General features: G+C 43.0%; 1 protein-coding gene and 1 pseudogene across 3 annotated transcripts in view; one reads left to right on the top strand and one right to left on the bottom strand.

Moving 5' to 3' along the window:
* Positions 1–26078, top strand: part of B4GALT4 (beta-1,4-galactosyltransferase 4) — a 37342-nt gene that overhangs the window by 9393 nt on the left and 1871 nt on the right. For 2 of the 3 annotated variants that reach the window (XM_028505150.2, XM_036018127.1), the window contains 5 exons: positions 5011–5408; positions 11129–11361; positions 13890–14077; positions 21725–21847; positions 23892–23996. In XM_028505150.2, the coding sequence (XP_028360951.1) occupies positions 5147–5408; positions 11129–11361; positions 13890–14077; positions 21725–21847; positions 23892–23996 (911 nt within the window). In that variant the 5' untranslated portion in view covers positions 5011–5146. Of the gene's footprint in view, positions 1–1986; positions 2157–5010; positions 5409–11128; positions 11362–13889; positions 14078–21724; positions 21848–23891; positions 23997–26078 lie in introns of those variants that run through there. The other variant, XM_036018128.1, reaches the window with a different exon arrangement.
* Positions 10236–11120, bottom strand: LOC114490685 (annotated as a pseudogene).

The following is a 26078-nucleotide window of genomic DNA, read 5'->3' as shown; positions in this document are numbered from 1 at the left end:
CATAAAAAACATCCAAACTTTTAGAGAATTTTCGTAAGAATTTATTTGAGCCAAACTGACAAGTAGTAGGAAGCAAGATCTCAGATGCTTTGGAGAATAACAATTTCGCAGTTTCTTTTATGCATTTGAAATTAAGGAGGAAACGAAGATTACATGAAGGTGAGAGAAAGCAAGGTAGGGATTGGATTACACATTAAGATTATGTGCTCTCTTCAGGGTGGTTAGGCCTTTATGGTTATTGCTTCTGACATTCCACAGGTGTGTTAACCTAGATGCACAAGAACAATGGACAGGACTTACTTAATAACCTTTCACTACGGAAGTTACAGGTCTGAGGTGTGACTGCCCACCATGACCTGCTCTGTTAGGAATATGATTTTTTACAGATTTTCATCTACACCATCATTTTCTTGCTGCAATGCTTCCAGTTTTGCCCATTAGGAGCTTGGTCTTTGAGTTTAAATTATGACTTGTACATATAAATGGCTGCCATTTCTATCCCACTGTTGCCACCCACCCAGGGAACCCTTGCTTCTTTAGGGCCTGGGCAGTAATTACTCAGAAACCAGATAATGGAGCTGTAATTGGGAGAATGAATACCAGAGGCCCAAGGACGGCAGGGCAATGTGTGCAAAATAGCTCTCAGGAACTCTTCAGGAGTGAAAGGAGTGGCAAATTATCAGCTTTTCCACTGGTGCTGCCCCAGAGAAACCCAAGGGAGTAAGACCTGGAGCCACGTCATGCCCACTCTGAGATGCCTTGTGTCTTCAGGATTACCAGGTGGATTTAGAAACATCAGGACGCTATTTTGGCACCTGTGGCAGCCGAATGGAGACCATGTCCATTCTTCCCAGTGGATAAGTATTTAGTAGATATTTATAGGGTGACACCTCGTGTCCTGTCCACTGCCCCACCCCCATGGTGGTGCAAAATTTGTGTGTGTAGAGATTCTCCATGAATGATACTTAGCACTCATGCTGATTTACCTTTTGTTGTAGTTTGTCTTCTTTACCAGATTTATTTCTTTTATTATTATAAAAAATTTCAAGCACATACAAAAGTAGAGAGAAAAAGAAAATGAACCCTCAGGTACCTATTACCTAGCTTCAGCACTTCTGAATATTTTGCCAATCCTATTTCATTTACACTTTCGAGTTGGGCTAGCCTGTATGAACCCAAATCACAGACGTTACCGTCTGAGACAGGAGTGAAATAAACGCTGAGTGTAAGGAGTGTACCTCAGTTCCCTTTGGGTGCCCAGCAGTGCGCCTGAAAATAGCAAGTGGTCAGGAAAGACTGGTTGAGTTGAGAAGAGGAAAAACCAAAATTATGAACACATCATTTTGAACTAACTCTAGGGTGAACTTCTATAAAGGAGAAGGGTGGCGAGTCTTGCCCTAAAATAACTTCTTTCATGTTACCTGAGTTTGTTTTCTGTGGCCACGATTCCCTTATTTCAAGACAGCCGTGACTGAAAAAGAAAACTCTCTCCAGAGAGTTCAGGGCCTCTCAGTTTTTTAAATGTTACTATAAATAAGTCTGTTCTGATAACATTTCCCCCAAACCCCAACCAGGAGTTACCTGACCTAAAAAGAACTTCTGCTTAAAAATTCTTATTTTTTTAATTATAAAAATAATATACACTCATTGAAAGAAAAATAGGGAGTTACAGAGAAATAGAAAATAAAAATCATCTGTATTTTAGTGTGTAACCACACAGGTAATGCTGTCTCTATTAGCATTCCGGCAGACTTTGAGCATGAATCACACTGATAATCATGGTCAATAAATATTTCTTTGGGATATTTGTTCCTTCTAATAAGTGTGTTCCTTGGAACGTACCAGGTGTGTTTGTGTATATAATCTCACAAAATTCTTTTAAATTGTTGTTCAAGTACAGTTTTCATTAAATTCTTTTGGTAACTGGTTTAAGATTTTTTTTAAACTAGCTGGGAAAACATGCCTAAAGGGATTGTCTTCAGTCACTTAGCTGAAAAGCAGGCAGGGCAGGAGATCTCTCTGCAAGGACAGTTGAGTTATAGATTGTTCACACCTTAGATGTTCACTCACAGAACCAAGGACACCTCACACTTGAGCTTCCTTCATACTGGCTCCCTGTAGAGTCAGTTTTGAGGAAAGCACCAAGACTGGAAAAAGTAAGAGGCAATTATTTTTTACTGGCCCACATAGTCTCAATAAGTGGGGTTAGCAATGAAGACTAATTATTAAGTACTCGTTAAGAATGGCTCCTTAGTTTTATAACAAATTTCTTATCTTTGGATAAATTCCTTGTGCTGCAGTTCAGCAGTCATGGTCTATGATTATTCCAAGCTCATTACTTGGGTGGGTTTTTAAATCTCTCTAAATCGCACTCCTGCCCTCTGTAAAATGCTGGGGGCACAGACGGAGGTGTGTATGGACGTGTATGTTTCCACTGCGGTGCTGTGATCAGAAGTCCCTTCAGGCAGGTGAGTCTCCCTGTCAGGGGGCTGTCCCTCCACTGTGCTCAGTCTAGACTTTCTAAGATTGAGATTTTAATAAAAAATTATTGCCAGTCCTAGCATTTAAGCTTCTTGCAGTTAAGTCCATAGAGGTTGTCTGATTGGCCCCAGGAACCTGCAGACTTACCTGGAGGGAAGGCACGAGAACTCCAGGAAGCCGTTTGAACTAACAGGCCCAAGCAAAGGGCCTGGGGGACATGGGAGAAAGGTAGAATGCTGCTGAAAACAAAGCCAAACCACACCAAACCAAAACAAAAAACCCCTGTATGTTCCAAGAGTTTGTATTGGGTGCACCCAGGCCCCAAAGAAAGGTTGAAATGTCCGTGTGAAGGGTGTGGTGGAGGCCCAGGGGTGGGAGCTGACCACATGGGCGCAGGCCCCAGCTTCACCACTGCTGCTTGTGTGTGCTTGTGTGGGCAAAGTTTTTAACCTCTCTAAACCTTCATTTTCTCCTCTATAAAATAAGGAGACTGATAATTCTTACCTCATGAGGTTGAGATGAGAATTAAATAAGGTAATACAAGTGATTTAACCCCAGTGCATGGCACAGAGTGAATTCACAAATAGATTGCTCTTAGCTGTTCTTTCTTAGGGTACCTTCCAGACTAAAGACAAGCCATATTTGCTTCGTGGGTCATATCTCTTATGGCTTGACAGGAACTTAACCTCCTTTTGTTACATTGTGTCTAAAGAGAAATGCTTTCTAGGTTTCCCTCAAACAACCTAGAGCTAAATTTTTGAAATACTACTCTTCAGTAAGTATGAGGCCATCTTGAGAGTTGCTAAGATTTTGCTTTTCTTTTTCATAGTAAATTACCATATTCTCACATATCATTTTTTAATAAAAACTTTTTATTATAAAAGAACAAAGTATGTTATACAGCATTCTGAAAAGAAAAGAGAAAAATACACCCCGGCCAGTCCCATATTCCTGATAAAAATTATTGCTGGCTTTTGGCTATTTTTTCCCTAGAGTTTTCTTATTTCTGTAATTTTAGTGGTAATCATGAACACATATAGAGTTTATTTTCTCTTTCTTTTGTTACTTAAGTTTTCATCATAAGCATTTCCATGTTGTCACTTAGCATAGAAAATACATTCATCTCCATTCTATTCATTTAACTGAGGGTATGTTTGGCTATAGAGGTTACCGGGGCTCTGGTTTTAGCCTTTCTGCATTGTTCTGGTAACATGTTTAGAATTAGAGGAGAGATGTGGTTTGGGCAATGCAGAGATGATGTGCGGGCTTTGCTGCTCACTAAGGCACCTTCATCGCCTTAGTGCACTCGCCATGGTCCGAGCGGGCCTTCGCCTGTGTGGCCTCAGAAACTGGGTTTTTGTCAGTAACTAAGAGCATAGCTACCTCTCAGAGACAGAGTCATACTGAAGTGTGAAGTCAGCGTGGCAATTTATCAAGTGACAGTGAGAAATATAGTATAATAGAGTCATGGTCTTGGCAGCTCCACCTCCAGTGTGTCCACCTATTGGCCCTCACTAATACAGAGTTATTTAAAGTCAAAACTTGTAACAATATCAACAGTGATGGTCACCACCAGTGCTTACTGTGCATCAGGAGGTGGGCTAACACACAATGGATGAATATATTAGGAATTCAGGGGTGTCAAACTCATTTTCACTGGGGGCTGCATCAGCCTCCCAGTTGCCTTCAGAGGGCCGAATGTAACTTTAGGACTGTATCAATGTAACTACTCCTTAACAGTTGAGCGAGAGCTCAGCACTGCTGCTGGGTAGAAACGAGGTGCTAGGTGGGATTCGGCCCATGGGCCTTGTATTTGCCACCTGTGCATTAGGTCAGCCAGTCCCACAATAACGTCTCTGGGTAGAACTATATTTATCTCCATCTTATAGAAAAGACTGGGTTTCATGGCCAGTATGTGGTAGAGCTGTAGTTTCTGTCTGAGCCAGAACCCCTGACCTCAAACAGTTTTGCCTCGTATTCTTACAGGTGAGTGGCCTCCTGTGTCAGCACTTTCTTATGTTTCTCCCCTGCCTCCCCCACCCTTTGGGATGTGCCTGGTGCCAGCGCCTCCTAGTGAAAGCCTTGCTTTTTCATCCCCTGTTGAGCAGCACATTTTTCTAGCTTCCACAGAGAAGAGGTTTTGTTTCATTTTCCATAATGAGATTTCACTTGTTGTAACCTTCTCTTAAAGCGTGCCAGAAGGAGGACTGTAAGGCTGTGTTTTAGGCTGTGCCTAGCTCAGAACTAAGGGGATATTGCCAGTCTCTCCTTTCTCCCCCTGTGCAACATCTGGCTGTGGCTTTTCTCTCAAGTGGCAGCCGGCCTGGGTGATGACCCAGGGAGGATTCCTTTGATGTGTATGTGGTTGGAACCTGCTACCTCTAAAATCTCTGAGTTTCTCATCTCTGAACCCTGCTTGGAGAACACCCATTACTGTTAGTCAGCTTCTGACAGGGACGGGTTTGTGCTGACGTGAATTGTTTCAGAATAGGATATTCTTTTGAAACCTGTCTTGTGATTGTCTTCTAGAGACTGTTGGAGCGGAACCACTGAGCAAAAGCAGGCCTGCATCTTTGATTGTCATCAGTGGTGCAGTCGGATCGGAAAACTTGCACTGGGAGCCTCCTGCCCGCAGTGAGGCAGACTGGTTCCTCTTGCTCACGTAATGAAAGACATGGGCTTCCACATGACCTTCTACCTTTCCTACAAATTCCGATTACTGCTGCTTTTTACTTTATGCCTGACAGTGGTCGGGTGGGCCACCAGTAACTATTTTGTGGGTGCTATTCAAGAGATTCCTAAAGCAAAGGATTTCATCGCTAATTTCAAAAAGGCCATGGTTTTGGGGAAGAAAGAAACTCTGATGAATGCAGCGTCTGTGAAGAAAGCAGACCTTGACAACTGCCCTTTGGTCTCTCCATATCTCAGTAAGTATTGTTTTCCTCTTTTACAAGTGCTACATAAACTTTATTGGATACGTGTACAGGAAAGTACAAAACCCAGAAGTGTATAGCTTGGTTAGTTTCACAAAACGAACATACCTGTGCAGCCAGTATGTAAGTTAAGAAATGGAACGTTCCTGGAACCATGGAAGTTCCTATACTTCTTTCAGTTACTACCTTTATTTCACGTTTCTGACACCGTCCACAGATTTTCCCTGTTTTTCAACTTTGCAGACTTGGAAACACATATATTGTACACTCTTTTGTGTCTGACTTCCATTGTTCAGTGTTATGTTTGTGAGCTGTATCCCTGCTGCCGATGTAGAGTGTCCACTATATGAACATAGCCAGTTTTATTATCCAGCCACAAAAGTCTTAGCAGCATACACCAGTGGGCATGGTTTAGCTCACCTGTCTGTGGGATGAGCTCAGGGTCAGGTGGCCTTGGCTGGTGGCCCTGCTCCATGTGTCTTCCTTCTCATGGGACCCATGGGCTAACCTGGGCTTGTTTCTGTTCTGCCACCTACAGACCACAAGTGGAGAAACACAGCACATTTAAGCCTCCACTTGTGTCCCATTGTAACAGGGTGTTAAGAGGGGGGCCCAAATAGGGATTTAGAATGGGGTCCAGAACTCAAGGTGTCCAGGAAATATTAGAAAGATATATAGGTGTCCTCACCCCTCTCCCACACAGGTGTGAGTTGGGTGAAGGGACTCATGGAACAGGGCCATTGAGAGCTGTTTTGCATAGCTACAGCTTTGCTGCTAACCTCTGGTGTGGTCATTTAACATATCTATAACCTTTAACTGGTTGCATAGATATGTTAAATAGCTGTGGCCATGCTTTGAGCCAGGGAGGTGGAAGTGACTTCCACCTGGGATATAACTGGGAGGCAACTCCCCCTGGTTACAGCACCTGTGTGAGAGCTTGGAGACGATTGGCTCCATGACATGGGGCCACACCTGCCCAGACTCATTATGGTAACCCAGAAAAACTAGAAGAATACAGGAATGCTGGCAGGTGTAGCTGATTGTAGGAGGAGTCAGAAATGTGGGGATGCAAAGGCAGATTGGCGCGGGGATTTAAATCCAGAGTTGGCAGCCATGCGAGGAGAGAACCATGCTGCTTTGGCAGAGTGGGGACCCCCACAGCTTTGGTGAGAGTGAGGACCACATGGCTTTGGGGTGCTTCTTTTTGCCATGTGACTTAGGCAGCAGGAGAGACTTTGCCTGGAAGAAAAGGGATGGAAGGACTCTTGCTGGTGGGCCATGAGAAGGTGCCACATGGCTTTGGATTAACTGGAGATCGTGGCAGCAACACAGCTGATAGTGCCGGGAGCCTGAATCATGGACTTCTGCTTCTTCTGAGATATGGTACCCCAGATTAGGGCAGAGGGAGAAGGAAGGACTGTGTGTCTCTGGGTATTCTAAAGGACTTATAATATTTTAATGAAGACACTAGGTCACTACTTTAAGTCTGTATAGCTTTAAATAAATATTTCCTTTCCTTTTCACCAATCTCTGGCATTGAAAGACCCCTTTCCTCTGGCGGCAGGTATAGCAAACCTAGTGGGGGGTCCTATCAGTAATAGTATATTATACGCCCCTTGGCCCTGTTCTGTAACACCGTCTGTTAGCATCCCCTTGGCCAAAAGCTTGCAGTTGAGGGACACGACTATGCCTGTCCTTCAATGTTGTGTTTAGTGTTTATTTCTTAAATATCTTGTATGTTAGGATTCCCCTTTGATGTCTTGCCTTTCAAGTTCAGTGAACAGTAAATTGGTTTTGGTGAACATGTTAATTAGAAAAACTCCACTGCGATACTATATATCAAACCTCTGGTTCTTCAGAACATTAAAGTGCTAATAGTTTACCAGACACTCCTCTGAACCTGGACATTGTTCTCTTTTTCCAGAATGCCTTTCCTCAGTTCATGTCCGCCTGGAAGACTCCTGTTTATTCGTCAATAATATGCCTTAGATAATTTCTCTTAGATAACAGCCCCCAAAAGGTTCCAGGGACTGCCCCAGAGTTAATCTCACATTCCTATGTGTCTGCCTGTTTTTGTTGTGCTGACCACAGTGTGTTGTTCATGCGTTTGCCTTTCTTCCCCAGGGCGCAGCGTGCAGGCAGGACGAAGGCAGGGTGAGCCTTTCCAGTCTGCAAAGCCCAGTGCCCCTCATTTGTCCTACAGAGGTGGCTCTCTGTACACTAAATTAACTCTTTGTGGGGCAGCCTGGGGCCGTTGGAGGCTTTTTGCTCTTAACGGAAAGCTGCAGACCTGCTTCCCTAACTGAATCCCTGTCTTCCATTGTGTTTACATTGGCATGCTGCTCCTCTTTACCTGGTCATGGGAAAGACAACACACTGTTCCTGATTGTGTGAAGGAATTATTCTGCTCACAAATTACACAGGTTGAGATAGGAAAATGAGTTATTGAAACATAAATCTGACTGTTATCTTCCTTGTTCAAAATCCTTACAACTCACTGAAGTAATAGCTGCATTTATAAAAATAGATGGGCAGTGATACAAATTGAGCAAGCACCTGGATTAGGAGGGTGATATAGTTAGTAGTGGATGAAGAGGGGCCAGAAGGGACAACACTTGAGAGGATCTCATGAGGGTGTTAGGGTGTTGGGGGCTCCGCTCACAGGGTTTCCTCCCCCACCTGCGCCCTGTCCACCATGGATGAGAATAAGTCTACCAAGACATGATCTGCTTGGGGAGAAAAGGTGGCCAAACTCTCAAAGGAGAAGGGCCAGGAACCTGTTCCTCAGTAGGCTTTTATTGGGTTTAATTTGCATAGGAATACAGGGTATATACGTAAAGCTCATCAATCATTGTCAGGCAGAAATGATTTAAAAATAGGTAACATTCAAAGAACTCTGAGGACTTATTCTGAGTCAGGGTCAGATAGTTAAAGGGCCATAAAACTTTGGGGAACAAATTCACTTCATGTTTGGACCCTTATCATTTAAATTGAGGATATTAGCAAAGCAGGTTTCACAGGATTTTATGCATTTTTTCTTAGGCTTTATTGTCCCAGGGAACCCGCTGTTTCCAGCACAGGATTGTACCTACCTCTGGCATTGGTTGAGGCTTAAGTCAGGCAGGGGAATTAATGCAGCCAACAGATTAGGACACTTGCAGACAGAATGAGGACTCAGGCTATGTCAAAGGCAATGGATGAGGGTCCATCACCCCTTCTTTCTATAGCCCCCCAAGTCCTTCCCTGAGGAACCCCTGGTGACCATGCCTGTCTTAGGTCATCCCTCCTTTGAGGAATCTTACCCATCATTGGCTGACTGGTTAGACTCAGGGCCAAGCAGGGTGAAGTAAAGGGGGTAGAGGTGGCACCCCTGCCAGGGAGACAAGCTTTGTCTCCTTAGTGGCTTAGAGTCTCAAGGTCTCTCACTCAGCCTTAGCCATGGGGGCAGTTACAGTTTCTGAAACCAGGCAGGGCGGTTCCCAACAGTAGGGAGACAGGTAGAGTACGTGGAAACAGGTTCTGGGAGGTTAGGGCCGTGAAAAGTCATGACAGTGATAAAGTGGGTGAGGGGACTGGTTTCCATCAGGCTGTTGCCTGGGGCTCTTCCAGGGGCCGAGAACAGAGACATAGACAGTTAACTTGGATGATGGGGCTTATTAACAAGCTGCATGGAAAACCACCTCAATGGCCACACCACCATCCTCTCCCAGCAGTTCTGTGGCTTGGCAGCAGCTCTAATAGATTGCTTTTCACATTATTCTGTTTCTTGGTGTCTGTTTTTAGGGCATTGCTGCCTTACCATCACTATGCCTCACGTGCAGAACCCTCAGGAAAGGCTCGCTCTTGTAAGCCAGTTACTTTCTCTAGGTGGCTGTAAACAGTTATTTTCCTTGGTACTTTTTGGCAGAGTCCTTTATTTCATGGACAATAGAGCCTGGTCTCAGCAGCCACAGCCATGGTAGGTGATGGTCACCTGAAGCAAGGTACCATGACATACATTTGCTTCTGAGCCTGCAATTGATTTGCACAGAAGAGGATAGCACCACTTGCAAACAATTTGAGATTTTACAGCCTGACCATTGTCTATGGATTTTTCACAAGGTGTGGCTCAGTTCCCTAACTGAGCTCTGCCACCTTTCTTATTAGTCAGTATTCTCTGTTAATTCAGATCCAAGAGAAAGGTCAGTGGCTTCAGCTGGTCCTTAAAGCCTTACATGAGTTTGGTTACCATGGACGGCTCTTGGGTTTTGCCAGGCTGCATCCAGACTTGCAGAGCAAATGTCTGCTGCTACCATGGCACAGTGGACACTTCTGGCCATGTTCCACATGCCTGTTCCTGTTACTGCTGGGTTAGGGAGTGAGGCTAGTTTCTAGTGGATAGCTATGCTCTTTATTTTTTAAAAAGATTTTATTTATTTACTTTTAGAGAGGGGGGAGCGGGGAGAAAAAGAGGAAGTGAAGAGATAAACATCAGTGTGTGAGAGATACTGGTTGCCTCTCAGAAGGCCCTCAACTGGGGACCTGGTCTGCAACCCAGGCATGTGCCCTGACTGGGAATTGAGCTGGCAGCCTTTCAGTTCACAGGCCAGTGCTCAGTGCAATGAGCCACACCAGCCAGGGTGGAATGCTCTTGATATTTTTAAGAGGCTTCACCCTCCTTTGGAATTTTAAGACAGAAACAATGGATAGAGCACATTTACAGTTAGTCTAGTCCTGACCTCTGCTTTTCACCGGGGTCATCGGGACAGAATGCATTTTTCTTTTTTTTTTCTTTTTTGGTTGTCAAATGATCTTTAATTGAAATATTTTCCTTTGTAGTTCTTAAGTAGCTGGCTATTCCCCTGCACCACTGTTGATGTCATTTATGTTGTCATGAGGTTGGTGGGCGTCAACATTGCAGCCCGCAGACTGGGGCAGTCCCCAGGATCTCTTTAATGGTTCCAGAGAGTTCTCTAGCTGAAGACCAGTGCTGCAAATGTCAGGCAATGTTGACAATCTCATCAAAAGTGATATTTCCACTGCACTTAATATTTTCTTGCTTCTTTCTGTCTTGTGGTGGTAGTGGTTCTTTGAGGGCTTTGATGATCAGGGCAGAGGCAGAAGGCGCTACCCCAGTCTGGGCCTGTGGCTTCTGAACGGTCAGCTTCACTGGCATCCTCAGACCCTTGCAATCACTGCTTGCTTTGGCGATGTCATCACCAACCTCTTTTGGAGACAGGCTCAGGGGGCCGAAGGGGCAGACATGGCATCAATGCCCCCACTGGTGTGCCTCAGGTGTATGACTTTGATCTTGTTGGGGTTGAACTCCGGCAGCTTGGTTGGAGGTGCCTGATGGTGGGATGAACTCAGATTTGGGATGACCGAAGAAAGTTGCGCCATCACCTCCTCTGAGCCGAAAGCTGAAAATGGGACAGAATGTATTTCTAATTTATGGATGAATCACAGAGCCAGAGTTGGCTACCCAGGGAATGTTGGCCAACAAGGAAATGCTTTTATATGTAATTTTCTTGGTTTTGTAGACAATAACCTGGGTCACGTGGTTCTGTGATTATAGTTTATGACCCAACAAGGCTTTAAAGTAGTAATAATAAAGCTGACACATATAGCGGGTCCCAGGCAATGTTCTAAGTGCTTTACGTGTACTAGCTCATGTAAGCCTCTTACCACTTGATGAGATAGCTACTGTTGTTTCCTCTGTCCTGTTTTAATTGTAGGAGGCCAGGACAAGCTCATTTTCAAACCAGATCTTACTCTGGAAGACGTGCAGGCAGAAAATCCCAAAGTGCACAGAGGCCGGTATCACCCTGAGGAATGCAAGGCTTCACAGCGGGTTGCTATCCTCATTCCACACCGGAACAGAGAGAGACACCTGATGTACCTGCTAAAACACCTTCACCCCTTTCTGCAGAGGCAGCAGCTGGAATATGGCATCTATGTCATCCACCAGGTGAGTGTGGGGCAGACCAGGGCTCTGCCTCAGATTCTCCTCTCTCTGATGGACTTGACTGTTTGTCTTTCTTGGTAAAAAGGAATGTCAAACTATTGTCAAAGGAGAGGTCTTTTATCTTGTTCATCCTTGAAATGAGTAAGGGAAATTCTAGTCTCAGAGTGGGGAGTAATGGGACTTAATGCTGGGAAATTTTACTGCCTCTTGAAAACCTCTGGAGGAAGCCTGTTTTGTTGTCAGCCTGTGACTGCCCTGTGATTTCCCCCCGAGATTTACCTTATGTTTCCCTCTGCATTTGCTATACACTACACATGAGATGTTGACATTGTTTTGCATTTTCGAGCGTGGTTCCTCACTGGGGATATAGACAGAGGATTTGACAGACTGCTGTCTGTCACTAGCCATGGAACTCAACGGTGACCCATGTCCACCGTTCTGCCTTTAACTTTGCCACTATTTACTATGTAAAATGTGTTCAATTTTCATTTTTTAGGGGGCTGTGGCTTATTTATTTATTTATTTATTTATTTTTCCTCCCTTTTCTCTCTCTCTCTCTCTTTGTTTTCACTTTCTTGATTTGCTTATTTGGCCTCCAGAAGCATGATTTCATAGGAAACACAGTAAATATAAGTGTCCGCTGCTTTTGAAGAGTTTAGCTCTAAGTGGAATGGCTGGTCACAGATGCCTTTATTTGGTATTAATGTTTATTGAAAGAAAAAATAAGGCATCAACTTAAATGTCCATGTCTAGCTTTTCAGAATTGCCCTGAAAAGGGCAATTCCTTACAAATCCCTACAAATTCTAAAAGTGCAAGAAAATCATTAATTTCATCCTTATTATTCGTTATAAGCAGTAATATTTGTTTTATGAAAACTTTTGACAGATCAGAGGATACAGCTCTGCAGTGTATACTTTATAATAAACTGGGGTTCTTCAAAATTAGTGTGCATATATATCTGTATCTATTATTTTGTATTGGAAACAAAATTTTACTGTTACTATATTTTGTTCTTAACATTGATAGTCATTCCGAGGTCTTTCTTAGGATAGCCACTCTCAGTGTACACTGTTTTTATCAATAGAAAAATATGTCTGCTTTGTGTTGATCTTTTTAGGAAAGTACTGTGGTAACTTTTGAGAGAATTGCCTATATTTTTGTTATGATGAACTATTTATCAAACTGGAATTTATTCTGAAGGTATTCGATCCAAATAGCCATGAAAAAATTAATACTGTAAAATCTTTTCCATACCATAGCCCTGGTCTTTTTTTTTTTTTAATTTTTTAAAATTTTATGTAATTATTTTTAGAGAGAGGGGAAGGGAGGGAGAAAGAGGGAGAGAAACATCAATGCATGGTTGTCTCTCATGCACCCCAGACTGGGAGCCTGGCCTGCAACCCAGGCATGTACCCTGACTGGGAATTGAACCAGTGACCCTTTGGTTAGCAGGCTGGCACTCAGTCCACTGAGCCACACTAGCTAGGGCACCATACCTCTGGTCTTATTACTGGTTGAAATGTGTTCCTTTTTTATGCAGTGATGGATCCCCTCAGTGAGGTCATTGTGAGGATTAGCTTCTGCCATTAAGTATTAAAATGGGATTCTTTTATGATGATTCCAAGAGACTTTTAAGTAGCTTAGAAGTAATAGCAATGACCTGCTCTGTTTGTAGGTCAAGAATTCTTGATCCTTTCTGGCAATCTCTGTTTCTTGGAAGCTTAGTATAAATTGGTTACATAGGACAAAATTGGGATGAACTGAGAGTCGAACAGTGAAGCAGTCATACTTGTCAGTATGAAGAGTGTGTAAGAAAGGTTTTGTAGTTTTCAATGGAAAATATAAAGGTATGTTTTTAAAATTTTTTGTTATTTTTATTTGTATTTTTAAATTATGGTTTTTTAAAAAAATGATAAATCATGCATAACATAAAACTGATAACCTTAACTATTTAAAAAGTATTTTTAAAAAGATTTTAAGATTTATTTATTTTTAGAGAAAGGGGAAGGGAGGGAGAAAGAAAGGGAGAGAAACATCAATGTGTGGGTGCCTCTTGTATACCCCCCCACTTGGGACCTGGCCCTCAACCCAGGCATGTGGCCTGACTAGGAATCGAACCAGCGACCCTTTGGTTCACAGGCTGGCACTCAATCCACTGAGACACACCAGCCAGGGCTACCACCTTAACTATTTTTAAGTGTACAGTTCAGTAAGTGTTAAGTATATTCACATTATTCTACATCCAGTCTCTAGAACTTTTTCATCTTGCAAAACTGAAAATCTATACCCATTAAACAACAACTTCCCATTTCAAGGTATGTTTTTAAGTTATGGGATTTGAGTATGTGTGAAACGTAAAGAAACAACCTGTCTTTTATTGTTACTGCAACTACTGTCAGATTTGCATGTCACAAATACAGTTGTGTGTAGCAGGAGTTAATTAATACCAGTTCCTGCATCTGAACTGAAGGGGGCACAGTATGAAACCTTGTCTCAGGAGCTTTTCAACTTTTAATTTCCCTGTCTATAGGCCGGCACTAAAAAGTTTAATCGTGCCAAACTCTTGAATGTGGGCTATCTAGAAGCTCTCAACGATGAAAATTGGGACTGCTTTATATTCCATGATGTGGACCTGGTGCCCGAGAATGACTTGAACCTTTATAAGTGTGAAGATCAGCCCAAGCATCTGGTGGTGGGTAGGAACAGCACTGGCTACAGGTAAGGTGGCTCTGCCCGTGGGCTGCTGAGCTGGAGAAGCCTGCCCTTTTGTCATCAGGCTGTGTGGGATGGTGTGTCCAGAATATCTTAGGTATGGGAGAAATAGGGACAATGGCACATGGCATAGCACTTAAAGTTCAAAACAGGAATTAGAGAAATTAGGTTTTTCCTTTTAGGAAAAAGCCCCATGACAGCTTTGACAGAGGACCCCAAAGACAAAAGGGAAAAACAAAAGAGGAAAAATAACCCAGGCACTGCAAACCATGGCCCGCCTCACCTACAGCATCCACACAGTGGAACTTTTTCAAGCTGTCCCCTACTGTGTGAGTTGAAGTAACTTACTGGAATTCCTTGCTTCCCCTTCTAGGGGAAACAAAAGCATGCTCCTTAATTCAACTTTTAGGCCTTTGTTGTGTGAATGTGACATCTCTTTTCAGAGGGTGGCATCTTTCCAAAGTCCTGGGGGAGGATGGGTGGGGAGGACTGTCCACTGAGTAGTCTGCTCAGGAGCCAGAACACCCAGGACAAGTTTCTCCTCTCAGAGCCACTGTGGGCAGTGCTGGGTACCACCATTTCTATCTTCATTCCCCATTTTCTTGTGCCCCCCAGGAGATGCAGATCTGCTTTTTGACCTTATTTTATACCAGCTCCTATTTAAGCACAACCAAAGGGAAATAGTGACCAAGAAAATTCTCTGCAGATGAAATTATATACTCACTTATGGGTGTGCACATTTACCTGTCAGCTTCCCCTGGCCTGACCTTTACTACGCTCATGTCTGTGCTGCTCCCTGTGCTTGGGGCCATGAGACCAATTTGAATGGGCCTGGTGCCTGCCCTCAAAGAGCTCCCTGTTGTGTGTTGGTACAGGGAGACAGCTGCAGTGGAGTTATATCAGTTCCTACTTAACATTTGTAAGTTTAACTGTAAGCACTTGGTAATGTGTCAGGGAAGGGGAAGGAGAAAAAGCCTGAATTGAGGGCAGGTGTGGTGGGGCCACAGGATAGGGGAGGGCCCTGGAAGAGAATCACAGGATTTTTTAAATATATTTTTTAAAGATTTTATTTATTTTAGAGAGATGGGGAAGGGAGGGAGAAAGAGAGGGAGTGAAACATCAATGTATGGTTGCCTCTAGCACACCCCATACTGGGGATATGGCCTGCAACCCAAACATGTGCCCTGACTGGGAATCAAACTGGTGATACTTTGGTTCACAGGCCTGCGCTCAATACACTGAGCTACACCAGCCAGGGCCCACAGGATTTTTTCTTTTGGGGAACTTGATCTTTGGATCTTAATCTTATTATCTGGAGCTTTTGCTTTGTGGTCTCTGAGCTACCTCTGCTTTGAAGAAGGCAGTACATCATGGTTGGTCACCTTGGTATTTTCAGAAGCATGTCAAACCGTCTGTTCACTTATTGTGTATTAGTGAGTTTTCACCATGTACAGCACAGACTATAGGTATGTTGGACCCCTGACATAAGGACTAATGCCCAGTTCTTTCTAAATATCTGTAGTGGGAAATTACAATCACACAGGATTTTTGTTTTTTGTTTATTGTTACTGTTTGTTTTGAGTGCAGATAACAGGATTGTTTTAAGGATGGGTCCTTTGTTGGAATTCTAGATTTTATCTTTGTGTTCTTGGGCATTCCTGCTGGGAGTTGACTTTGAATAAAACTTTGATATCACAATCATAGATGTCATCAGAAGCTACTCTAAACACAGCCCTTGTTTGAATCTTACTGTTTTAACTTGGTATTGTAACTGATCAGATATTTCTTTTAAACCACCTATCTGAAGCCTTTGTCTTCCCTAAATAACTGGCAGGTTTTCTTAATGTGAATTAGGTGATTGAATGTGTCCTCTCTTTTCTTCTGGATGTAAGAAGCTCTGAGCCAAATCTGTAGCCTTTTTTTTAAAGCTGAAAAGAATCTTATTTGCAGATCAGAATTCTAATACATTTCTCAATTTAATCTTCTTTTCTGATTTAAGTTTTCCTCTGGACCTCATTTGTCATTTATATATTTTTTTACTTTGTGTATGTGTCATGTAAATTACCTCATCTACTATGGCCAGGAAGAGGCATGCATAAGTAATGATATTCCCCTCCCCTCATTGCCCCCCACTTCCTTTGATGCTTTGGGCAGACCCTTCCATAGCTGGCAGCAGTGGTAGCAGACAGCTAAGTGTCTGCTCCCTGCTGGTAACTGTGTGTCACTGTGGCATAGAACTTAAATCAGCAAGGGCTTTTATTCATTGTCACAGTGGCCCCATGAGTATGATAAGTTCAAGAAATGCTTTTGAGGATTCCCAGACAGGATGGCGGCGTAAGCAGACATGGCTCACCTCCTCCCACAACCACATCAAAATTACAACTAAAATATAGAACAACTGTCACTCAGAACTGTCAGAAATCGAGTTGAATAGAAACCTGAGAACTATGCAATTAAGAAACCACGTCCATCCAGACTGGTTGGAAGGGTGAAGATGTGGAATGGGCTGGTCCCACATCCATGTGTAGTGGATAAAAATTTAGGAGGGATAACTCAGGAGTGAGGAGTGCCAGCCCCATACCAGGGCCCCCATCCCAGGACTCCCATGCCAGGAAGATAGGTCCCCACAACTTCTGGTTGCAAAAACCAGTGGGGATTGAGTTGGTGGAAGAAACTTCTAGAGGCCCAAGGAATTCCTCTTAAAAAACCTACATATAGACTCACCTGCTCAGACGTACTCCCTCTGAGCTTCTTCACTGGGGTAGCAGCTTGAAAGGCAGCAGTGACATACAGGGAGGAACTGAAGTGGCTGGCATCAAGGCAAATAGGGGCCATAGTCCCTTTCCTAAACCCTCCCCCCACAGAGCCAGTAGGCTGGTGCCATATCTGAGACTTCATCAACCTGGCTAACCCTGATGGGAGATAAACTTGGGGATCCCCAGAGACTCCGCCCCAGCCAACTTACATGTCTACCCAAGCTGCTTTTCTATGTGAATGACTGGTCTTAGTTCATGCTTCACAACTTCCTAAATCCTCTCAAACAAGCAACAGCTGGCCTCAGTGAGCTCCAGGCCCAGCACTAGCAGTAGGCAGCCTAGATTAACAGCTTGGCTTTGCCTGGGAAGCTCCAATCCCAGCACAAGTAGCAGCCGTCTCAGATTGCTTCATAGCTTAGACACGGTGGCCTGGGGTAAAACACAGGTGGGGGCTGACCTTGCCCTGCACCACCCAGGAAACCCTAGAGCCAGTGGGCAGCTACAGACCACATCAGAACACCACCACCCTGCCCTTGCACATCTGATCCTCCACAGAAGACAGAGGTTGGTGGTCAGTGGTCATAGTTAGTCCTTGCACCTGACTGGCCTGGGAAAATTCCTCCCATTGACCTGCCAACAGCAAGCAAGGCTCAACCACAAGAAGAGGGTGTACTCAGCCCACCCCCGTTCGAAGGGTGCACCTCAAGCACCCAGCTTGGGTACTTGATACATGATATATGGGTACATGTTAGGGAAGGCTTTGCCGCAAGACCTTATTGGATACCTACTACATTAGACCACACTACCAAGACATGGAATTGAAGCAGCTCTACCTAATACATAGAAACAAACACAGAGAGGCTGCTAAAAAGAGGAGACAAAGAAACATAGCCCAAATTAAAGAATAGATCAAAACTCCAGAAAAAAGAGCTAAACAAAATAGAGATAAGCAAGCTATCAGATGCAGAGTTCAAAATACTGGTTATAAGGATGCTCAGGGAACTTAGTGAGGATATCAGCAAAATAAAAAAGATCCAATCAGAAACAAAGGCTTCACTAGTTGAAATAAAGAACAATTTACAGGGAAACAACAGTAGAGTGGATGAAGCTAAGAAACAAATCAATGATTTGGGACATAAGGAAGCAAAAAACAGCCAATTAGAACAAGAAGAAGAAAAAAGAATCCAAAACAATGAGGATGGTATAAGTAGCCCCTGGGACAACTTCAAGGGGTCCAGCATTCATGTCATAGGATTGCCAGAAGGAGAAGAGAAAGAGCAAGACATTGGAAATCGATTTGAAAGAAGAATGAAAGAAAACTTCCCTAATTTGGTGAAGGAAATAGATATGCAAGTCCAGGAAGCACAGAGAGTCTCAAACAAGGTTAATGTAAAGAAGCCCACTCCAAGATACATCATAATTAAAATGCCAAAGGTTAACGATAAAGAGAGAATCTTAAAAGCAACAAGAGAAAAGCAGTTAGTTACTTACTGGGGAGTTCCCATAAGACTGTCAGCTGATTTCTCAAAAGAAACTTTGCAGGCTACAAGAGATTGGCAAGAAATATTCAAAGTCATGAAAAGCAGGGGCCTACAGTCAAGATTGCTATACCCAGCAAAGCTATCAATTAGAATTGAAAGGCAGATAAAAAGCTTCCCAGACAAGAAAAAACTAAAGTTGTTCATCACCAAACCATTATTATATGAAATGTTAAAGGGGCTTAATTAAGAAAAAGAGGACTATGAACAATAAAGTGGCAAAAATACATATCTATCAACAATTGAATCTAAAAAACAAACTAGCCCTGGAAGGTGTGGTTTAGTAGATTGAGTGCCAGCCTGTGAACCAAAGGGTCACTGGTTCAATTCCCTGTCAGGGCACATGGCTGGGTTGTAGGCCAGGTCCCAAGTCAGGAGTATGTAAGGCAATCACACATTGATGTTTCTCTCCCTTTCTTTCTCCCTCCCTTCCTCTCTCTAAAAATAAATAAATAAAATCTTTAAGAAAAATAAAAATAAAAAACAAACTAAGGAAACAAGAGGAACAGAGACAGAATCATGGATATGAAGAGCATTGTGATGGTTTCCAGATGGGAGGGGAGTGTGGGAAGAATGGGTGAAGAGGTGAGGGGATTAAGAAGTACAAATAGGTAGTTATAGAATAGCCACGGGGATGTAAAATACAGTATAGGAAATGGAGTAGCCAAAGAACTTATACACATGACCCATGGACATGAACAATGGTGGGGGGATTGCCTGAGGGAGTGGGGGTGCTGGGTAGAGTGGGGAAAAATTGGGACAATTGTAATAGCATGATCTGTAAAATATAATTAAAATAAAAAACATTAAAAAATAAAGAAATGTTTCCACTTTACACACATGCAGAAAAAAGAAGTTAAAATAACTTGACCGAAATGTCTCGGATTCTGATGAAGCCAGAAATAAATCTTGTTTATCTCACTGGCTATGAGTCAGCGATAAAGCTCTGGATCTGCCTGTGGCAAATATTACTGCCAGTCATTTCTTTGGTACCTGCCTGCTTTGTACAAGGATTCTACTGTTACTTTAGGACTACATTTTCCCAATCTTACAGTTTTAAATATAGATATAACTGTTACAGAACCAATTAAATAGTTGTGTGTTTCCAGATAAGAAGAAAAACCAAAGCAAAGATCAATAAACACACAGACATTTGCACCCAAAGGCTACTGGAAAATGGAGTTCTTTTTTAAAAAATATTTATTTATTTATTTATTTTTAGAGAGGGGGAAAGGAGAGAAAAAGAGAGGGAGAGAAACATTGATGTGTGAGAGAAATATTGATTGGTTGCCTCCTGCATGTCCCCCAGCTGCGGGACCTGGCCTGAAACTCAGACGTGTCCTGACTGGGAATCGAACTGGCAACCTTTTGTTTTGCAGGACAACGACCCACCAACTGAGCCAGACAGGACAGGCCTGAAATGGAGTTTCTAAACCTTTCTTTCAGGCTGGCCACCTTCTGCACTTGCCACTGCACTGAAACTGGTCTGCAGGTGCTGGTCAGACAGTCTACACTTTTCTTTTTCCTTTTTCTCATGTAATTCTGGCCACCTCAAGGTCCCCATTTTTTTGCCTATCTGAATCCTCTGATGTGGCCTCTCATTCCTCAGAACCCTGACAATGCTCACCTCATTAGACTATAAGCTCTTTGAGGGCAAGGTGCAGGGATTATAGTGTGTAGCGAGTTGCCTTGCTCACAGTGGATAGTGGTTACTTAATAGATCACCATCAGATCATCAGTGCTCTTCTCTCCTGGTGACCCTTCTGTGGTGCTCGACACGTTATTCCTGGTTAGTGGTTCTACTCTGTCCTGATGGAGGTACTGGTCTTTAGGTAGTTAAGACCAGTCAGAGTCCAATACCTGTGGCAGCAGGTCACTGTCTCAGGCAGGAATAGCTGCCTTCTGAGCAATTTATTTCCTTTCATTTGTTTTAGGTTATAATAACACCATTTTTTAGAATTTTAGGTTGAGGATATATAAGTAAATCTGTCTCCATAATGGCTTAAACAGGGTCCTCCCATCTGTACTCAGAACACAGAAACACAGTTGAACTACAAATGACCTCTTCTGACTCCAACTGTTGGATGGCAATTGTCTATGTGTTTATTGCCCTCTCCTTTTGTTTTTATTTTATTTTATTTTATTTTAATCATTTTTCAAGTACAGTTTTCTCCTTTTTACTCCCAACCCCACCCCCTCCTTTTGGTTTTTCTTCTTATCTGGAGAGTCAGAAATATTTCATAAGTCTTGGAGTAAGTACTTTGAACTGAAGTTAATTAAAGTTTTATTCAGTAACATCCAAGCTAATAGCTGCCTTCATTTGCATTTCTGAATTGGTACAGTGTTATCTTCAAGGGTATCTTTATTTCTCAGATTAGCCAGTTGGCCAATCAGCAATCATAAGTGTCTCATGTGGCTGGAAGGTGCCATCCAACTGGTTCTGCTTGATCTCTTCTCTTCCCCACTTTCCCTATGGCTATCCTCCTGGCTCCACCCTCTGTCCTCTCCTCACCTCCTATACTGTCCTTGGGCAGTGCAGTTCTGCTGCCGCCCTCCAAGGACTACCTTGGAATATCCTATTTGCAAAGCCCTGTTTTCAGCCTCTCTTCCCTTTTGAGCTTGGACCCCATATCCTTCTGACCACCAGCAAAAGTACCAGGGGTATCTCAGATTTCACTTAGCCAAAATTTACTGTCTTCCTTTCAAAACCCAGTTATTGTTTTGTATACTCTATTTTTGTGAAAGGTACAATCATCTACCTAATTGCGCAAGCCAGAAACATCAGGTTTGTTGAAATGTATTGAGTTCTTTAAGAAATAGATTCTGGTATGGAGCTTTGCATACAAAGTGTGTGCAGGAGCTGTCTCTGCTCTTTACCTCCTCCCCACCCCCCAAAAAAAGTGAAAGTAAAAAAAAACCCCAGTATATTCTCTATGACACTTATTTGTGCGGAACCTGGGTGCAACCTCAGAATCCTTCTTAACCCAGTGCCTCTGATAGCTATGACTGCATTGGATTGGCACATGAGATGAAATCTGCCATTCACAGCTGATGTTATGGTGCACACTTACAGGTACCTCTTTAGACCACTGCACGCAAACATTGAACACTAACAATAACAGGTGGGTGGCACCTTGCTTAGTGAAGGTATGTGAGCCCTTGTCTCAGCAGAGGAATGGAGGGCAATAGGGCAGGCCAGGAATGTTGGGAGGTAGCTGCCCAGCAGGAATGGCTGGGTGGAGTGCATGGTCTTCACCGTGTTCCTAGAATGTCAGCCTGGAATCAGAGACTTCTCAAGTGTCTGTGGAGAACAAAGAGGCTGTGCTGATGTTCTTGTTCTCTCCTCTCTTCTGCTCCAGGTTACGTTACAGCGGATATTTTGGGGGTGTTACTGCCCTAAGAAGAGAGCAATTTTTCAAGGTGAATGGATTCTCTAACAACTACTGGGGATGGGGAGGCGAAGACGATGACCTCAGACTCAGGTGAACAACAGAGACAGGTCCCCTTCACAGGGCTTTGCTATCAGTGATGGCTCTGGAAACCTACGTTTTATATCATCTGCAGATGCCAGCCCAGCAGGGCAGGAGGCTTCGGGCTTACAGGGAGGCAGGTGCAGAAGGCAGGCAAGATGACCCAAATTGCTCTTTACCACTGGCAGTGTGGAGGCGGTGGCAGGTGACCTGTTTCTGGCTTGTGAGTGTTAGGGGTCCACAGGTGTTGATGGAGGTCTCTGTGGACTTGTCAATGGGCATTGATTACTGAGAAGGGTCTCACCAGTGAATGAAAAGTCCCAAATTGTGGAAGGTCCACAGAGGTACAGTTTGAGGACAGTGGCCAGAGGGCCCAGTACAAGCCTATGCTTTCTCCCAGACCCTGGGGAATCCTGCACAGTTCACAGTGCCCAGAGCAGGGAGTGCCAACAGCCTGTGAGGATCTGCACACCCTGAAGCAGGCCAAGATGTCCTCTCCATCAGGCATTAGCCAGCCCCACCTACTGTGGGGGTAGCTGCTGGCCTGACTCCCAGGCTGGGCTCCAGGCTGCTAGCATTATCCTCAGATTCTCCTGGACTGTTTTCTGCTCTGAGGACTTCAAAAGGACTGTATGTGGCCTCCCCACTTGGCAACCTCCCCCGAATTTGGGTTTTGTGGCCAGGTAGTTATGGGTAGCCCTACCTATCAGAAATAAGTAATGATTCAAGAGCCAGTATCTTTACACTTGTAGTAACAAGGTCTTCCAGGCTATCAGGAGACCCTCCCTTCCTCCTGCTGTTTGTTGTTTCTTGGAAAGGAACTTTCTTAGCTGCAGTTTTGAATTAATAGATATGTGACTGCCAGAACTTTTCCCTTCAGCATAAAGAATCCAGGGCTCCCTGCTGGTCTTGTTCCCATGTGTAGGCTGAGAGTCCCTGGGATGTTTGTGGCAGGAGGAGAGTGGATTTCCCTGACCAAAGTCTCCATAAGAAAGGCCATGTGACAGGCAACAGCTCTTCAAGGCCCATCCCATCACCAGCCAATGGGGCCAGGGCTTATGAAGTAGACAGAACTAGATTTTAGGGCAAGAGTAGCAAAGGCTAGAGGTAAACAATGTCCATCACCTTCCCAAAGTCTACATTACGGCCTACATGGGAAGGTTAGAATTTTTCACTGATCCTATATCAACAGTCTTTCTTCCTGTGCTCCTTGGCTTCAAGGCTGAGGGGAGTGCCAAGGTTTGCTTTTGTTTATCAAGAACATCAGGGCCTTCAGAGTGGTTCTTGACTAACTACTGATAACTAAATGATTTTAATATAAAAGTTGGATGAGGTTTATTCACTAAATATTTACTTACTTGTGCAGCAGGAACTGCCCCTCTTTGCACATATACATTACACTATAGTTTGCAAAGTGTGTACCTTGCGGACTTCCTCGTTTGTGCCTGACCAGCGCCAGGACACCGCTGGCATTTTATACATGGGAAACCAAGGCCCGGAACAATGAACTGACTTACCAAGGTTGAAAATAACAAAATCTAGATTCGAACCTAGGCTCATGGTCTTTAAAGCTTGTGACTTTAAAAGATTGTTACTTTCTTTGTTAAAGAAGGAAGAACTAAGTAAACTAGGGATCACAAGAGACTTGATTCTTCTGTTCATTGTAATTTTTTAAAATTTATTTTTCAATGATAGTTGACATATACAATATTATATAAATTTCAGGTGTTGAACATTGAGATTAGACATTTATATACCTTGTGTCATGATGTTTTAAAACGTGTATTTTCTAAGTTGTTTTGGAAAATGACAAACTATGAGTCGACATACCTCCTTTTTACCACAGGAGTAAATGTTAAATACGATTTTTTTTATGGACTTACTGCCTGAGACCCAACGTTATAAGAAAATTCTCTTTTTAATACCCAAATAATCAAACTGTTTGTGTCTCTGTGTGTGTGCACATGTGTACATTTTGGAAATGATTCTTTTTGAGTGCCTAGTGGTAGATAAGTAGGATGGAATTAAAAAAAAAACACCTCTGTTATTTTTCTAGGGTTGAGCTTCACAGAATGAAAATAATCCGGCCAATGCCTGATGTGGGTAAATATACAATGATCTTCCACACTAGAGACCAAGGCAACGAGGTGAATGGAGAACGGTAAGTCCTGGCTTCACATGCCTGGTGGCTGTACCTGCTTAGCCTCTTCTGCCAATAAGGGAACCGCTGAGTCTGATCAGATGAGCCTGTTTATTTTGTTCAGAGTTTTTATTGAGATAATCTTCAAACTGACACAGAAGTAGAGGCAATGGCATATCGCACCCTCACGTACCCCACACCTGCCTCTCTTCTTTCTCCCACATTTTTTTCCTCCTCCACTGGATTATGTAGAAGCAGACCCTAGATATCACAGCATCTCATGTGTAAATACTTCCGTATGTATCCTTAAAATATAAGAAATTTTTAGAAAAGAACCACTATACCATTATCATACCTAAAATAAAATTAATAATACTTTTTTAATATCATCAAATTATCCAGTCAGTGTTTAGACTTCCCTGATTATCTCATAAATCCTTCCCCCAAAGAACAAAAACAAAACAAAACAAAAAACCTTGGCTCTATTCCAATTAGGACCCAGACAAGTTCCATCCACATGTTGCATTTGGATCTCTCTGAAATCTCTTTTAGTCTGCAGATTCCCTCTCCCCTCTTTTTTTTTTTCCATTGCAATTTATTTGTTGAACAAACCAAGTCATTTGTCTGATGGAATTTCCTGCATTGGGGATTTTGCCAGCTGTATTCCAGTGGTAAAACTTAGTATGTGCCCGTGATCTCAGTGTTTCCTTGTGAACTGGAGTTAGATCTTGAGGCTTGACAGACTCAGTACTATTTCAGGGCAAGAACACTTCATGGATGATGCCATGTACCTGCTCTAGTGCCACAACAGGACGGGATGTCTGGTTGTGTGTTTGTGATAACAGGGTCTGTGGGTTCAGGCTTTGTCTGCCCTGTCTTCTCATTGTGAGGTTTCCCATCAGCTTTTTACCTAATCATTTTAGCAGCCATTGCCATTGCTGATTGCTGCCTAAATTTATGACTCAGTTAGGAATTACAAAATTCTGATAGTGTATTATTCCTTCTGCATCATTAGATTGATCTTTCTACAAAGAAGGACTTGCCCTCTACATCTGTTTGAGTGCCCTGGGGTACAGTTCATATAGCAAAGGCAGAATAAAGGGAAAGAATCAGCATTGGTTTTTCACTTTTCAAAATGATGAGTTGATGTTCCCTGGCATCCTTCAGGATGGAGTTAATATTCTTCTCAATGCTCAGCTTGCTTTGTCTTTGGCAAATGGCGTCTTCTTCATGTTGACTCCTGGATCCTCTGACATAATGACACTAGTTTTGAGAGCTTCCTTCCCTGTGCTCCGGTGAGATGAGCTGTTCTAGGCTCATCCTGTGCTTCTGCCCCAGGAAACAGCCCTTTCAGCAGGGAATGCTGACAAATAAGCCAGTTCTTTATGGGACTAAGACTGAAGAATCTATATTCTTTATTGTGTTTTTCCCCTCCTAACTTTTAAAACAGCATTAAAGGGCTTTTGGCCCTTTTGTTAGAGTACATTTTAAAACAGTTTTAGGAGGCTTTTAGCTCAATTTTACAGGGCTTTATTATAGAGTCTATATTTTAAACAATATTAAAAGGCATTTAGTCCTTTTGTTAGAATCTACCACTTTCACAAAATAGCTATTTCTTTTTTCCATGTGTCTTACTAGTTTCTGTCCATAGGTATGCATTTTTCTTTTTAAATAAAAAAATATTATTGAGTAGATAAAAGGAATATTTTTAAATTGTATGAAAAATCTGAAGATTCTTGATATCATGAACATAGGTGGTGTCCCCTCCCAATTCATGCCTGTTACCTGTGTGGCCCTCCCTAATTTCATGTCTGTCCCACCCCCATGGCCAGAGATGACAATTTTCTGAATTTTTGTGATAATTATTTGTGCTGTTTCTCAGTTTTCTTGTTTTCCCACATAGTTGTATCCCTATACAAAAGGTTGTTTAGTTTGCATGTCTTTCAATTTTATGTAAATGAAATCATGCTGTATTATTTTCCTCTGATTTTATTTAGGTCAACATTATGCTTCTGATCTCCACCCACATTGTTACTGCTACTGACGTGGATTGTTTTTCACTGCTAGGCTCTCAGAGACCAGCTCAGACCACCACCCACCCAC

This window comes from Phyllostomus discolor, chromosome 2 (assembly GCF_004126475.2).
Source record: "Phyllostomus discolor isolate MPI-MPIP mPhyDis1 chromosome 2, mPhyDis1.pri.v3, whole genome shotgun sequence".
In the NCBI taxonomy this organism is placed as follows: Eukaryota; Metazoa; Chordata; class Mammalia; order Chiroptera; family Phyllostomidae; genus Phyllostomus; species Phyllostomus discolor.
The sequence above is the reverse complement of the archived record's forward strand: the minus strand, read 5'-3'. Positions and strand labels throughout refer to the sequence as shown.